General features: G+C 39.1%; 1 protein-coding gene across 1 annotated transcript in view; it reads right to left on the bottom strand.

Moving 5' to 3' along the window:
- KIFAP3 (kinesin associated protein 3) overlaps nt 1-10,992 on the bottom strand; it is a 189,777-nt gene extending 178,785 nt beyond the window's left edge. The window contains exon 1 of the mRNA XM_072648684.1: nt 10,828-10,992. Within this exon, the coding sequence (XP_072504785.1) occupies nt 10,828-10,907 (80 nt within the window). The 5' untranslated portion in view covers nt 10,908-10,992. The remainder of the gene's footprint in view (nt 1-10,827) is intronic.
- Between the last annotated feature and the right edge of the window lie 6,403 nt (nt 10,993-17,395).

The following is a 17,395-nucleotide window of genomic DNA, read 5'->3' as shown; positions in this document are numbered from 1 at the left end:
ATTCTGGCCTACTGCAGGCCTCAGTGGACATTCAGTTGATATTGATACCGGAAATTTGACAAAAATTTTATTAGTCTTGGTTTTGTTATATGCATTTGAGTACCAGTATAGGGCCAAGCAGCAGAACAAGAGGGGTAGAGAACAACTCAATCAATCAGTAAACATTTATTAAGGGCCTACTATGTGCCGGGCACTGTGCTAAGTGTTGGGAATACAAAAGGAAACTAAAGACAGTACTAGTTCTCAAGAAGCCCATGATTTAATGGATTAATGAACAGCTAATGGAACTCACAACGTGTTGAAGTTTATAATCTCCTTAATAAATTGATCCAAGATGCCACTATAGAATTACATGGTCTTCAAAAAAGCCCCATCGCTTTGCTAATTTCATTCATTAATTAGTCATCATCATTAACTGAATGAATTGAATATAATAGACACAACTGGGAAACAGAAAAAGAGAAAACCAGGTTCCTGCACTCAAGGGCATTATATTTGTTGTGAGAGACAGGGCAAACAGAGAGATATAACACCACAAATGAAAGCAGTACAGAAGCACAAGTACACCTAAATGCTCAGGCAAATTGATAGCTTGATTTGAAATGACATGGGAAAGGAAAAACAATCAGGAGGCTTTTATAATAGTCCAGATAAAAGGTTACTTTGTGAATAGAAAAAAGGGGGTAGATGTGAGAGATGTTGTAAGATAAATGGATAGGGAACAGCACCTGATTAAATATGAAGGATGAGACACAAGTGGGAGTTGATGCCTGTGAAGTTTCAAATCTTGCTGATTAGTAGGTTGGTGGTACCCTTAACAGAAACAGGAAAGTTCAGAAGAGGGGAGAATCTGGTGGGAGAGAGAAATTCTGTTTTGAATATGTTGAAGTTGAGGTGCCTATAAGACATAAACCTGAAAAGTCCAACATTTCATTGGTAGTGCTAGACTAGCATTCAGGAAGCCTGTGTATATATAATCAAATAACCCATCAACAAACATTTATTAAGTACTTACTGTATGTCATAAAATAATATAATAAAATAAAAAGAATAAAACAATCTCTACTCAAGGACACTCTAACACCAGGGAGTTCTCACAAAGATAATAGTTGTACCATGGGAGCTGATGGGCTAGATCATCAAGAAAGAGGTAATGAAGACAGAGGAGAGGGCCAAGGACAGAGCTTTGTAATACCTCCATAATTCGGGGGATGATTCAATCAAGGAAGACTGCAAAGGAGAGGTCAGGCAAGTAGGAGACTTAGGTGGAGCAATGTCAACTATGTCTGGCTTTCATTATTGTGGGAGAAGAAAAAAGAGAAGGACTTGAATTAAATAAGAAGGATATACTGTAGGTTTCTGAACTCAAACAAGTTAAGGAAAGTGAGGTCAGAGTTTGAATTTGGGGAGGAAAAATTTGGGAGAATTTGAGGGAAATTTGAAGGAGAAAATATCTCCAGGCCCAGATACAGGTCCAGATTTGATTGGTTGGTGGTCCTCCTTTGTCTTCAAAGAGGACCAAAATGAAATCACCATTGTAAAGTGAAATTTCAGTGTGTCCTACTGTGGCTGATCAGACCAATATGAGCTCAGAATGCTCTACCACAAGTTGGGCACAGATAATCCGTGTGAATATTTGGGGTGGATATCCCAAATTTGCACGTCCTGTGTTTACTTGGTGCTATCTCAAAGAGCACAGCACCCTTTCTCATGTGAGGCATGCCATGCTGAGCAGTCCTGTGCCAGTGTCTCTCATGTTGCACAGTCAAATCCAAAGTTCTTAAGAGAGACCTTGAGAGTGTCCTTGTATCGTTTTTTCTGGCCACCATGTGATGGCCTGCCCCATGCGAGTTCTCCATAAAATAGTCTTTTTGGCAAGCATACATTTGGCATTCGAACAATGTGAAAAAATTTGAGGGAAATTTGAAGGAGAAAATATTTCCAGTCCCAGATACAGGTCCAGATTTGACTATCTACCTGAAAGAGGAGCAAGATGGAGCAAGAGGATGGAGGACAACGAAGAGGAATAATAAAAGGATTAAGGAGGATCAAGGAAGAGGATCAAAGAGAAAATGAAAAGAAAGAAAAGAGAGAAAGAAAGGCAGTTGGTATGACCAGGAAGGATAAGTAAAAGATTAAGTAGAACAATTAGAAGATAAAATAAATTGATCCAGTAATTGGTGGGTGGGACCAAATGATAAAAAAGGAGGTTGGTACAAACAAGGCTGAGGGGGAGGGTGATATGGCTATGGAATTATTAGTGAGACTAGAAAGGAAGTTCAGTGATGATATCAAGTTATTAAGAACTCATAATTGGTTGTAAAGGTTTTAACCAGATAATGACAAATGCAAACACTTATAAACACCTAAAAAAATAAATCAATAAATCATCTGAAAAGTCAACCAGCATGGAGAGGGGGGAAAATTGTATAGCAACTTTCTTTGAGAGCACAATGTTTATATTTCTACCATAGGCCAAGTGATGTTGTCTGTGGTCCAAGTGTAGGCTGGTCCTGTTCACCCCCATGTTTCCCTGCCCCACCCAAAGAAATGGTGAAGGGACTCAAAGAATACCTCCCTACACTCCAGGTTGTTGGGGAGAATGAAGTACTCCTAGAGGAAATAAAAATGGAGTTTCTTTGGGAAAGGGGGAGGGGAATTTGAGGTGAATGGAGTTGATTCTTCACAGGATACTGGAGAATACAGTATTATGCTAAGGAAAGGGGAGGACAACCATACAGAGTTGAAAAGGATTCTTGGGGTTCTTCCCAAAGAGGATGGAATTAGGGTCAGAAAAAAAAGAAGTGAAGGGTAGTAGTAGATGGTGATTCTGTGCATAAAAATATTGAGATAGCTATTTACCAATGTAATATCAATCAATTAAAAATTTGTTAAGAACCTACTATGTACCAGACATTGTGTTAAACACTGGGTATATAAGTACAAAGAGTAAAAAATTCTCTACTTCAAATGTAATACCTACCTTTGTATACACACACAAGGAGTGTAGTTAAATACAAGATACTTTGGGAGGGAGAGTACTAGAACTTGTAATCAGGAAAGGCTTCCTACAGATGATGGCGCCTGAAATTCATCTTAAAGGAAAAGAACTCTATGAGGCAGATATAAAGACCAGGCAAAGAGGGTAGGAGATGGAGTACCATGTGCAAGGAACATAAGAGAAGATCAGTTTGGCTGGATCATATATTGTCTAACTGTATAACTCTAGAAAAGTTACTTAACATCTGTCTGTTTCAGTTTCCTCATCTGTAAAACAGGGATAACAATGGTACCTACTTCCAAGAGTTGCTGTGATAGTAAAACAAGATAATGATTTGGAGAGCACTTTGCAAATGCCATATCATCATCATCATCACAAATGGATTACCTCATAACATCCATAGTAACCTGTAAGATCAAATCAATCTTAGTACTCATACCTCATCAGTACTGTCTACTCCTGGGATTCCTCTGAATGAAGGATGCAGAACCTCCATTTAAAGAAGGTCCCCAGGCTAGCCTTCATTTCCCATCTGGCTGCACTTTTTCATCAGGCCCCATTATCCCCCTCCCCAAGGGAACTTGGATACTTTCTTTCTTTCTTTTCCTTCCTCTCTCCTTTTACCTTTGCTGTGTGTATGTTATCTTCCGCCATTATATCGTAAGCCCCCAAGGGGAGGGGCTGTATTTCTTTTTCCCTGTTTGTATCCTCATCTTAGCATGATACCTGGCACATAATATAGGTGCTTACTGAATGTTGATTTATTGACCGAGAGTGGAAAAGGGGAGTAATGTCCAAGAGGAATTAAGAGATGAAGCAAGAGTTAAAAAAAGAGTTAAACGCATTTTTAATTAATGAAATGAGTGCTAGAGGAAAAATTTGGAAAAGATATGAGAGTTATGGAAGAAAGAAATGGAAAGAGAATTAACAGACTGGCATGAGGAACAAACCTTGCCTAAGCAACAAACTCCCCCAAAATTAGAATGGACCAAATAGAAGTTAATGATTTCATTAGACAACACTATGAAAACAAAGTTAAAAGACTAAAAAGATAGCATATGTTAGGTATCTTACAGAAAAAACAACTAACCTCGAAAATGGACTGAGGAAAAAGCATGTAAGAATCATTAAACTACCTGGATATTCATGACCAAAAGAACCTAATCATATTTCCTTAAAAGATAGCATATACCTTAAAAGAAAACTGCCCAGATCTCTTAGAACCAGAAGACAAAGAGGAAATAGAAATAATCCACTAGTAACTTATGAGAAATTTGTTTCAAAATGAAAAAAATTAAAAGAATTAAAAAGAAAAAAGTTAAAAGAATGAACATTGCTAGTATTCAGAAATAGAGAATTTAAGTACTAAACAGCTGCAGTCAGGATCACAGATGATTTAGCAGCTAAGTGGCACAGTAGATAGAATGCCAAGCCTGGAATTCCAATTTGGTTTCAGATACTTACTTGCTCTGGGACCCTCAGCAAATCATTTGATCCTGTTTGCCTCAGTTTCCTCATCTATAAAATGAACTGAAAGAGGAAATTGGTAAACCACTCCAATATCTTTGTCAAGAATAAATACCCCAAATGCGGTCACAGAGAGTTGGACTGAAAAATAGCCAAACTTTTTTTTAAATGAACAGAGAGCTTGAAATATGATATTCCAGCAGGTAAATGAGATAGATAGGCTTACAGGCCAGTATAACGTACCCAGTGACAATTCTAAGGTGAGCTGTGGATGAGGGTGGGGTAGCAGGGTGGACCTGTAGTAAAATAGAGAACTTCTAAGTGTTCCTGAGAAAAAGACCAGACCTGCATAGAAAATGTGAAGTTCAAATACAGTAGCAAAGAAAGAAGAGAGAGAGGAATCCATTGAAATAGGTGTGCATGAGATGAACAGTACGAAAAGATGGAGGAAATGGGGATAGGGTAAAAGGGCTTCCCATAAACCTCATTTTCATGTGAACAGGACAAAGGGAAGTTGAATACATTCACATATACACATACGCAAAGAGTATTGCACAGAAATACATTAAAATTAATGAATAGGTCGAGACAGGGATTGGGGAGGGTGTAGTTAAGAGTGAGTGTGGAATAGGTGAGGGAATATCCATAAGCAAAAAAAAAAAAAAAAATCTCCCAAAACAAATTTTTTTTTTTTAATAATTAAATTTATTTATTTAACTTTTAACATTCATTTTCACAAAATTTTGGGTTACAAATTTTCTCCCCTTTTATCCCCTCCCCCCCCAAACACCAAGCATTCTAATTGCCCCTATGACCAATCTGCTCTCTCTTCTATCATCCCTCTCTGCCCTTGTCTCCATCTTCTCTTTTGTCCTGTAGGGGCAGATAGCTTTCTATACCCCTTTACCTGTATTTCTTATTTCCTAGTGGCAAGAACATTACTCGACAGTTGATCCTAACACTTTGAGTTCCAACTTCTCTTCCTCCCTCCCTCCCTACCCCTTCCCTTTGGAAGGCGAGCAATTCAATATAGGCCATATCTGTGTAGTTTTGCAAATGACTTCCATAATAGTTGTGTTGTATAGGACTAACTATATTTCCCTCCATCCTATCCTGTCCCCCATTACTTCTATTCTCTTTTGATCCTATCCCTCCCCATGAGTGTCGACCTCGAATTCCACTCTCCTCCTCATGCCCTCCCTTCTATCATCCCCCCCACCCTGCTTGTCCCCTTATCCCCCACTTTCCTGTATTGTGAGATAGGTTTTCCTACCAAAATGAGTGTGCATTTTATTCTTTCCTTTAGTGGAATGTGATGAGAGTAGACTTCATGTTTTTCTCTCACCTCCCCTCTTTATCCCTCCACTAATGAGTCTTTTGATTGCCTCTTTTATGAGAGATAATTTGCCCCATTCAATTTCTCCCTTTCTCCTCCCAATATATTTCTCTCTCACTGCTTGATTTCATTTTTTTTTTTAAGATATGATCCCATCCTATTCAATTCACTCTGTGCACTCTGTCTCTATGTATGTGAGCGTGTGTGCATGTGTAATCCCACCCAGTACCCAGATACTGAAATGTTTCAAGAGTTACAAATATTGTCTTTCCATGTAGGAATGTAAACAGTTCAGCTTTAGTAAGTCCCTTATGATTTCACTTTGCTGTTCACCTTTTCATGGTTCTCTTCATTCTTGTGTTTGAAAGTCAAATTTTCTTTTCAGCTCTGGTCTTTTCATCAAGAATACTTGAAAATCCTCTATTTCATTGAAAGACCATTTTTTCCCCTGAAGTATTATAGTCAGTTTTGCTGGGTAGGTGATTCTTGGTTTTAGTCCTAGTTCCTTTGACTTCTGGAATATCCTATTCCATGCCCTTCGATCCCTTAATGTAGAGGCTGCTAGATCTTGTGTTATCCTGATTGTATTTCCATAATACTTGAATTGTTTCTTTCTAGCTGCCTGCAGTATTTTCTCCTTGACCTGGGAACTCTGGAATTTGGCCACAATGTTCCTAGGAGTTTCTCTTTTTGGATCTCTTTCAGGCGGTGTTCTGTGGATTCCTTGAATATTTATTTTGCCCTGTGGTTCTAGAATCTCAGGGCAGTTTTCCTTGATAATTTCATGAAAGATGATGTCTAGGCTCTTCTTTTGATCATGGCTTTCAGGTAGTCCCATAATTTTTAAATTGTCTCTCCTGGATCTATTTTCCAGGTCTGTTGTTTTTCCAATGAGATATTTCACATTATCTTCCATTTTTCCATTCTTCTCTCTTTGTTCTGTGATTTCTTGGTTTTGCATAAAGTCATTAGCCTCCATCTGTGCCATTCTAATTTTGAAAGAACTATTTTCTTCAGTGAGCTTTTGAATCTCCTTTTCCATTTGGCTAATTCTGCTTTTGAAAGCATTCTTCTCCTCATTGGCTTTTTGAACCTCTTTTGCCAATTGAGTTAGGCTAGTTTTCAAGGTGTTAATTTCTGCAACATTTTTTTGGGTCTCCCTTAGCAGGGAGCTGATCTGCTGTTCATGCTTTGACTTCATGTCTCTCATTTCTCTTCCCAGCTTTTCCTCTACCTCTCTAACTTGATTTTCAAAATTCTTTTTGAGCTCTTCCATGGCCTGAGCCCATTGGGTGGGCTGGGACACAGAAGCCTTGATTTCTGTGTCTTTGCCTGATGGTAAGCATTGTTCTTCCTCATCAGAAAGGAAGGGAGGAAATGCCTGTTCGCCAAGAAAGTAACCTTCTATAGTCTTATTTCTTTTCCCTTTTCTGGGCATTTTCCCAGCCAGTGACTTGACCTCTGAATATTCTCCTCACACCCACCTCGCCTCCTGATCTTCCCAGCCAGCGTTTGGGGTGTGAGATTCAAATGCTGCTTCCAGCCTCAGGGCTTTTGGCGGGGGCAGGGCTGCTATTCAGTATGAGATTATGTTCTGGTGCTGAGGTCGGGGCAGGGCCACCTCTCAGGCTCAGTTCCCTCAGGGGGTTTATGCACAGACCTTCCACAATGGATTCAGGCTCCCGCCTGCTTGGGGAGCCCCTGTCTGCAGCCGCCTCTCAGCTTCTACCTCCCGGGGGGGCCTGAATTATGGGGGCACCCCACTCCCCTCTCGACCCGCCAAAGAGACTCTCTCACCCACCCCTGTCACCTGTGGGTGGAGGGACTTGTGCGGCCGCTGGAGATCCCGTCCCTGAAGCCTGCTCGGATCTGTTTCTCTCGGTGCCGCAGCCGTGGCCGCAGCAGGTCTCGGCTGAGCTTTGTGTCTGCAGCGCGACGGACCTTTTGCGAGAGGTTTGCAGATCCCTCTGTGGGTGGAGGGACCCGCGTGGCCACTGGAGATCCTGTCTGTGAAGCCTGCTCGGATCTTTTCCTCTCGGTGCCGCGGCCGCGGCAGGGCTGCGCTCAGCTCCCAGTCCCGGCGCCCAGTCCGCAGTGCGAAGGACCCCCCGCAAGAGGTTTGCAGGTCTCTCTGGAACCGAAATCTCCCTCGCTCCAATGTTCCGTGGCCTCTGGGTGCGGAATTCGCCGTGAGTTACTTCCCTGTAGCCATTCTATGGGTTGTGGGTTCAGAGCTATGTGTATGTGCGTCTTTCTACTCCGCCATCTTGGCTCCGCCCCCCCAAAACAAATTTAAAAACTCCAACATCAGAGGGAGGAGCATGACATGAAGAATGTAAGGATGATTATAAGAAAGAATTAAAAACCTGTGATATAGCTGCGTGTGTGTGTTTATAAACATAGAAAAAAACAACAATTTATCTGGAGGAATAAAAAGGCAAGAATCTCAAAGGAAGTAATAAAAAAAGTGGGAAGTAAGGGAGATTAGCATTAAACAAAATTACATGCAATTACAAGGAAAAGCTTTTCCTCTTTCCTCAAGATGGAATTAAACTACAAATCTGTAATCATCAAAATTATTTGGTAAAGGTTTAAAAACTAGGAGATACAAAATAGGCACTTAATAAATGTTCACTGATTAGTGGAACAGATTGGGCATACAACATATGGAAGCAAATGAACACAGTACCATAGAGTTTGATAAATCCAAGGACTAGATGCTGGGGAAAGGATTCACTATTTGAAAAGAAGGAAAAAAAAAACCTACTGGAAAAATATGAACTGTTTAGCAAAAATTAGACATTGACCAACATCTTACACCATGTAACCAAGATAAGCTCCTAATGAATATGACTTAGACATAAGCTTAACATTATAAACAAATTGAGAGGAGCAAGGAAGAAATTTCCTGTTGGGTTGGGCCTATGGGAGAGAGAAAGATCATGACCAAGCAAGGGACAAAGATGTCAAAAGAAAAAGTGGACAATTTTGATTATGGAAAATTTAAAAGGTTTTGCACAACAAAACCCGTGCAGATAGGATCAGAAAGAAAACAGTTAAATAAGGACAAATCTTCGCAGGAAATTTCCCTGATACAGGTCTCATATTCAAGATATTTATTCCTAAGAACAGCACCCATCTCCCAATAAATAAATGGTTAAAAGCTATAGACAGTTTTCAAAAGAATAAATCCAAGTTATCAATAATTACATGAATAAAATTCCTGAAATCACTTAATAAAGTAAATTCAAGTTAAAGTAACTTTGAGATCCTATCTCCAACCCTTCGGATTGGCAAAAAAGACAAGAAAGGAAAATGACTATTGTTAGAGAGGCTGTGGGAAAATACGCTTACAAATAAAAGTATTTGTGAAGTTTTAATTTTATCTAGTCATCATGGAAATCAATTTGAGAGAGGGAGAGAGACAGAGAGAAATTATATGTAAGTTTGTCTAGGTTGATAATCACAAGAGAAGAATGACATCTCTGAAAAGGAACTGGCAGAGAGAGTGGGTAAAATTTTTACTTTCTTTTTATATAAATTATATGTTTTCATAGTCAAATAATTTTTTGTAAATACCCATATGACTCACTGGGCACAAAACCCAAGTAAGCTGAAACAGGCATAGTTCCTGTCCTTTAGTACTTTACAATGAAATTAAGCTATAATTATTCTGTAGTCTTAGTTCTGAGCTCCTTTAACATCCCCATTCTTTTGATCTCAACAACTCAGTTAAGTCAGTCAGTAAATATTCACAGGATGCAGGGTACTGGTAGCCTTAGGTGCTTTGGGATATATAACAAAAATTAGATACAGTCCCTACTCTTCAGGAAGCTTACGTGACAAACGTGCGATCAGCCTAAGTGTATATAAATACACTAATTTCAAGAACATCCCAGAGGAGAGTTAAGAATTGTATTGATGACTGAAGACTGCTTGCTGTTACTTTTGGAAAACTTTTGCAGTGATTTAAAGGATAGGAGTGAACTCCTTCCTTAAAGAGGATGGAAATAAATACCCTATTCTGTGCCCTTTGGGCAGTCTTGTTCAAAATGAAGAGATGGAAAAGGAAGACCAAAGTATAAAGGGCAGCAAGAAGGTTAATGTGGTTGGGAAAATGTGGAGGGTAGGTAGGAAAAGAAATGGGGAAGGATTGAATATCAGAACATATAAAAAGGATGGGGTTATTTAACTGGTGAAAGAGACTTGAGAGCCATGACCAGATGTTGTCCCAGGGATCAGAAATTGACACAAGATCCATTTAGAGATGTTACATTGTTGCTGTTGTCAGTTTTCTCAATTATGTCTGACCCATTGGGGGTTTTCTTGGAAAACATACTGGAGTGGTTTGCCATTTTCTTCTCCAGCTCATTTTACAGATGAAGACCTTGAGGCCAACAGGGTTAAATGACTTGTCCAGAGTCCCACAGCTACTAAGTATCTGAAGCCCAATTTGATCTCAGGAAGAAGAGTCTTCTTGACTCAAGCCTGGCTCTTGATGCGCTATGGCACCACCTAGCTGCCCTAGAAGTGTTATAAACTACAAGAAAATCAAGAGCAACTAGGCGATTGGAAAGTGAAGACTTGACAGTATCACGGAAGACAGAAGACGTATAGGACAAGAAAGAACAATTTGCTGACACGTCTAGTGAGGTGAAATTAAATTTTTTTGGTATAGATATAGACTCTGTGTGTGTGTGTCTGTGTGTTAAGTAACAATGAAAAGACATAATAAAAAAGTATTTTAATTGACTCGTCAATTATTTCCTCATGGGACAGATAACTTGAGCTTAAAGAGAAATTCAATTTACTTCAATTCAACACGCCTTCATTGAGGGCCTTCAGTACGTGAGTGCTTAGACAAGAAAACAAAAAGTCCTCAATGAGTTTACATTCTGCTGTCTGAAAACTACAGGTGCCTGGGAAGCATCTGAGGCTTAAGATAACAGAAGAACCAGTCCTTCAAACACACTCAGAACCTTTCAACATCAATAGCCTCTGCTTTCTCACGAGCCTTCCTTACCTGGTTACGGCCTTTGGGATGTCATCAAAGGGCCACTGAGGCCCAAAGAGCCCGCTTCCACTGCCTATTAATGCAGTCATCTTCCCACCTTTCAAGTTAACCTGAGCTCACATTGCACACCTTACTGCAAAGGAGTCTTCAGTTGAAAAGGCATTTCAAAGAAATCTGCTCCCTGATGACCTCCCCCCACCCCGCCTTGTTTACAGCTGGCGTGACAGAGAGGGCAACAACTATGACATCATCACACTCCCAGTAAGCTCTGGATGAAGAGGGAGACAAAGTCCCACTATGACAATGGCATTCGATCTCTTTACGTTTCTCCTTTCTCATTCTTTTTGGGGCCCAAATTATGTTTTGAGAATCCAGTGAGATAAAGCAGTGTGATGTATCTCACTCAAATGTGTTTAATAATGATGTAGTTGTTATCCAAATATATGTTTCATTTCAGTTGGACAGATATTTATTGATTGTATTTCTACTATGTGAAAGTCACTTCCCAAGGAGTCACGGTGGACACAAAGACACATAATGATACGCAAGTCTCTGCCCTTGAGGAATTTATATTCTAAATGTAGGCTGTATAGAAGAAGTATATACAAAAAATCAGTAAAAGGAGTAGAAAACAGAGACTATGAAAGTTCACAGGAGAGATGGGTTACATCTAACTGAGGGAGCCCAAGGAAGAATACCTAGATAAAGTGATATCTGAGCTGGACCTTAAAGGAAAAACGGAATTTCAACTGACAGATTTAAGGGAGAGAGGACATTCTCATCACAAGAAATACTTTGAACAATAGTCACAAGTGCTAGATACATCAGGCTATATTCAAGGGACTATAACCATCCCCAGTTAGTTGGAGTAGAGGACATTTGAATGAGATGAATAGCAAGGTAAGAACAAGAATGTAGGTTGGAGCAGGGTTATGGAGGGTCATGAATTCTAGAATAAGCAGTTTGAAATTTATAGATGGGAATCTATGGGAAACTATAGAAGGTTTTGTGAAAGAGAAATGTGATCAGGTCTATTCGTTAGGAAGATCAGTTTGGCAATGTTATATAAGGTGGATAAGGCAAAGAATATGAAAGTGAGGAGATTAGAATCATAGAACAAAAAAATTTAGAGTTAAAATGAACCTTCATGGACGTCTATTCTAAGCAGTTCCTGGGTAAGAATCTCCTCTAAAATAACCCAAAGTAGTCATGCAGCTTTTGTCTGAAAATTTCCACCAAAGGAGACCCACCACTTCCCAAGGTAGCTTATTCAACTTCTGGACAGATCTAGTTCTTAGGAAATGTTACCTTATATCAAGCTATAAAGTTCACCTACTCATTCTCATACACCAATGATCTCTCCTTTAAAAATGGCTCCCAGACTAAACGTAATATTTTCACTTCCTTCATTTTTACTTTTAATAATGAAGCCCAACATTATGTTAGCTTCATTACTAATCATATCATTGTTTCTATATTTTTTTCCAGCAATATTCATTGTCCAACACATGGTTAGTTTTATATGTGTATGTATATACACATATATGTATATATGCATACACACACATATATGTTTATATACACACATACATAGGAATATGTGTGTTGTATCTATATGTGTATGTATTTGTGTGTTTGTTGTCTCCTGGATAATGCAGTGATACTTTCAGCTGTGCTTACCTTCTAGCATGTTCTTATATGGTGAACAATTTTTGTTCAACTTATCGGCTCATCTCTATCATGCTGTCAGAAAATTTCATTTCGGGGTTTGAAATATTCAGTGAATTTGGAGCTAGAGGGAGCACGTTGATTGCCAAAATTCTTCATTTCAGAACAGGACCAACTGAATATGGAAAATGGTTTTGTAGCAGCAAGTTACAGAATCATGTAATTTTAAAGCTGGAAGAGAGTGACAGTTGACACTGATCTTGGCTGTTGACAGAAATGTCCACTGGAAGCAGGTATTATGTTATTTGGTCACTGAGGAGCATGTACTTGTCCTATTATGGGTTACAAGACCAGAAGGAACATTGGAGATCATTTTAGTCCAAGCTTTTCTTTTTACAATGAGAATATTGGGCTCCAGAGAGAGGAGGTTAATATCCCAGGGTCATGTGGGTAGTATGTGTGGTTGGGATTAAAATCCAAGTGTCCTGACTCTAAATCTAGTTTGGATTCCGCTCTCTTCCACTACTTCTCTTCATTTCTGCAGATAGAGATCATCTTGCTGGGGTACTTGAAATAGTTACAACTTTCATCACAACAGCCTTGTGGAAGGAAACTCTAACTAAAGAGGAAGAAAGAAAGAGAAAAATAGTATGCTTTAGTTTTTATTAGGTGTCATCAGTTCTTTTTTTGGAAGCAGCATCACGAGTCCTTTGAGATTGTGTTGAATCATTGCATTGCTGAAAATAGCTAAGTCATTCATAGATGTTTATTGTATAATATTGCTGTTACTGGGTACAAGGTTCTCCTGGTTCTGCTCACTTCACTTTGCATCAATTCATATAAGTCCTTTCCAGGTTTTTCTGAAATGATCCTAATCATCATTCTTATAACACAATAATATTCCATTACAATTATATACAACAACTTGTTCAGCCATTCCCCATTGATGTTCATGCTCAAGGTGTCATTTTTGACCTCATAAGTATCACCAAGAATTGGTGGAATGAGATCTATAACTGGAATAAAGCTATGGAGGAATATACCTTATCCCAAAGAATCATGATAGCTAAGACGGGGGAGGCAAGAGAAATATTGGATACTAATTTATCACTTAGAGGGTACATTTGCTCACAAGTATTGTCCAGTATATCCTGACTCTAGGTACTTTCATGGAATAGCAACCACTCCATGAGCTATAACTAATGGGACATATTTTGATCAAAGCAAAAGTATTTAATAAAATAACATAATAAGAAAAGAAGGTATGGAATTATCCTCCTCTAAAATTGGAGCACATTCTCCCTCAAATATACTCACCATCAACAGGAAAAATGGACATTTATAGATCTCAGACATGGGAGAGCATACTTGTAAGGGAAAGTATGTGGCTAGGATTTGTATGTGTTCAGTTTAACGCCTGATAATACAAGGCTACTGCTGTTCTCTGGTGATGCCATCATATTGCTCTCTTTTCTTTCTTTTGGGCATCACTTTGTTGGTATCATGAGTGCCACCTGGTTTATAGTCTCTTCTGGGCATTTTCCTCTCTTCCTTCCTTCCTTTCCTTTCCTTTCCTTTCCTTTCCTTTCCTTTCCTATCCTTCCTTCCTTCCTTCCTTCCTTCCTTCCTTCCTTCCTTCCTTCCTTCCTTCCTTCCTTCCTTCCTTCCTTCCTTCCTTCCCTCCTGCCTGCCTGCCTGCCTGCCTTTCTTTTTTTTTTTTTTGCAACTCCTACGCATTATTCCTAGTTTTACCCTAGAGGACAAATAAAAACAAATCTAATGACAGTTCTTCAAATATCTGAAAATAATCGGTGCATTCTGTCTTCTCTTCTCCATATTAAGTACCCTCATTTCATTCAACTTGTCCTTAAAAGAATTGAACTTCCTGATGATTCTTCTCTGGATAAACTTTAGTTTGTCAATGCACTTCCTAAAATATGGCACCTAGAACTGAACACAGTACTCTAGGTGAATTCTAACTAGGGTAAAGCACAGTGAGACTGTCACCTTGCTAGTCCTGTATGCTATGCCACTCTTAATGTAAACTAAAATTCCTTAGGCTTTTTTTGACTAACATATCATACCACTAACTGGTACTGAGCTTGCATTCTACTAAAACCCCCCAGTTCCTTGTAAAATGAACTAATTTCTAGTCATTTCTCCTGTCTTAGTTAATTCTAATTTTAAAATTTAAAACTGATTCTTTGCATCTCAAGTATAGAAATATCTCATTAAATTTTATTGTATTATATTTGGCTTAGCATTCTAAACTGTTGAGCTAATTTTGGATCTTCTATCCATCTCAGTTTTGTGTCATTAAAAAACTTGATATGTGTCTGTGTCTTCATTCCAGTCAATGATGAAAACATTGTCCAACATAAGACCTTGCACAGATTTACATGTCATTTTATCAGATGTCTCCCTCCAAGGTGACATTGAAACATCGATGGTTCCTCTTTCATCCCAACTAATTCAACCAATTCTGTATCTAACTGACTATGATGAACTCTAGCTCATATCTCTATCTTGTCTACAAAGATAGAATGAGAGGCTCTGTAAAATGCTAGCTGAAATCTAGGTAATCTATGTCTACAGATTTCCCTTACTCTATTAGCTTATTAACTTTGTTAAAATCAGACAAGGTGAATCTGGGATGACTCACCATGTTCATTTACCAATGGGCTGACATACTCCTAGAGGAACTGACTCATCAATATTGACAATCTTACTATAAAAGATAGTAAAGTAGATAGGAAGTTGCAGCTAAATGAAAAGACTGTCTTTGGAGAGACACATTAATGCATTTGACAGAGGTGGTTTTCTTTGTATTACCAAAGCCCCCCCCCCCCCCAAAAAAAATCACTTCATGACAGATATGCCTATAATAGATATATACACATGGTGCTTACCATGAAGCTTATAGAAAACCTCAGAGCTGATAAGCGACTTCAGAGCCATGGAATCCAGCCTATATCTGGCCAAGAATTTCTTTCACAAAAGCCCCGCACCTTCAATTAAAGGGAGCTGATTCCCTCTCCAACCCACTTTACTTTGTCATTGTTGTTCAGCCATTTTCATCACATCTGACTCTGTGACCCCATTTAGGGTTTTCTTGGCAGATACTGGAGTGGTCTGTCATTTCCTTCTCCAGCTCATTTTACAGATGTAGAACTGAGGCAAACTACATTAAGTGACTTGTCCAAGGTCACACAGCTAATAGGCGTAAGATCAGATTTGAACTCAGGAAAACAAGTCTTCCTGACTCCAGATCTGATACTGTATTCGCTATGCCACCCAGCAGCCCCTTTGAATAGCTCTAATTATTTGGAAATTTTTCCTGACTTCAAATCTAGATATACCTCTTCTCATCATTTATTTATTACTCCTAGTTTTGCCTTCTGGGGCTAAACAAAACAAGCTTAACTACTTTTTCATTTGCTAGCCCTTCAAATAATTGGATACAACTATCACATCTCCCCTAAATTTTCTCTTCCAGGCTAAACATCCCCAGCTCCTTCAACCAGTTCTCATGTGATTATATTGGTTAATCTTCTTACATTTCTGGTTTGCTCTTTTTAAAGCACATTCTGGTTTTTCTAAATGTTTATAAATATTATAAATGCTCCATATGTTTCCCCCAAACCTTGCACTCCTCCAAACTTCTCTATTTTTTGTCAAGGACATCACTGTTTTCCTAGACACTCAAACATACAGCCCAAGAGTCATCTTTTACTCCTCAATGTCTCACATAAACCCCACCACTACCTAAACTGCCCCACCCCCATATCCCAATCTGTTGCCAAGGCCGGTCAACTTAACTTTCACAATATCTCTCAAGTATGCCCTCTTCTCTGCTCCAACACTGCCACTGATCTAGCGCATGTACTTATCACCTTATATTTTGTATTATTTCAATAGCCCACTATATGTATAGGGTATATAGGGTGTATAGGGTATCAGGCCTTGAGTCAGGAAGACTCATCTTTGTGTGTTCAAATCTGACCTTAGACACTAGCTGTTTGACCCTGGACAAGTCATTTAATTTTGTTTGCCTCAGTTTCCTTATCTGTAAAATGCGCTAGAGAAGAAAATGGCAAACAACTCCAGAATCTTTGCCAAGAATACCCCAAATGGGGTCATGAAGAGTTGGATATTACTGAAAAAAAAAGAAAGCTGGTGAGTCTACCTGCCTCAGTCTGTTTCCATTCCAGTCCATCCTCCATTAAATCACCAACTGATTTTCCTAAAGCATAGGTCTGATCATGCCACTCTCTTACTCAATAAACTCAAATGGCCCCCAGGATCATATGCCAAATCCTCTATTTGATGTTCAACATCCTTCATATCTGAGCACACCTACTTTCCCCCATCCCCCCTGCCCCCACCCATTTACTCCTCAATTTAGTGACACTGGCCTCTTTGCCATTCTGCAAACAAGACATTCTCTATCTCTTGCCTCTGGCCATTCTCTCTGTCCTCCAAGCCTAGAATGGTCTCCCTCCACATCTCTACCTCCTGGCTTCTCTCAAGTATCAGCAAAAGTCCCATTTTCTTCAGGAAGGCTTTCCTATTAATTTTCTCCTTAATTCTCATCCCTCTCCTCTGTTAATTATCTCCAATTTATTCTGTATGGCTTTGAAGTTGGCCACAGGCTTTAGCTGGGATGATCTCTAATGATCCTTCTGATGTCGTGGTTCATAAGTTAAAGGTTAAGACTTTAGAGAAAATTATTTTCTTTGGGTTTAGACTTATGATTTAACCAATGTGGTGATGTCCCTGGTGTTCAAACTACTCCTACCAATGAAATTTAGCAGCTCATTTGTAAGCTCACCAACTCTGAGAGTTACCTGGGGCAGTGAAGAGGACAAGTAGTATAGTATAGCTAGAATACATAAGAAAGCAATACTTG

Source organism: Notamacropus eugenii, chromosome 2 (assembly GCF_028372415.1).
Source record: "Notamacropus eugenii isolate mMacEug1 chromosome 2, mMacEug1.pri_v2, whole genome shotgun sequence".
NCBI classification, from domain to species: domain Eukaryota; kingdom Metazoa; phylum Chordata; class Mammalia; order Diprotodontia; family Macropodidae; genus Notamacropus; species Notamacropus eugenii.
The sequence above is the reverse complement of the archived record's forward strand: the minus strand, read 5'-3'. Positions and strand labels throughout refer to the sequence as shown.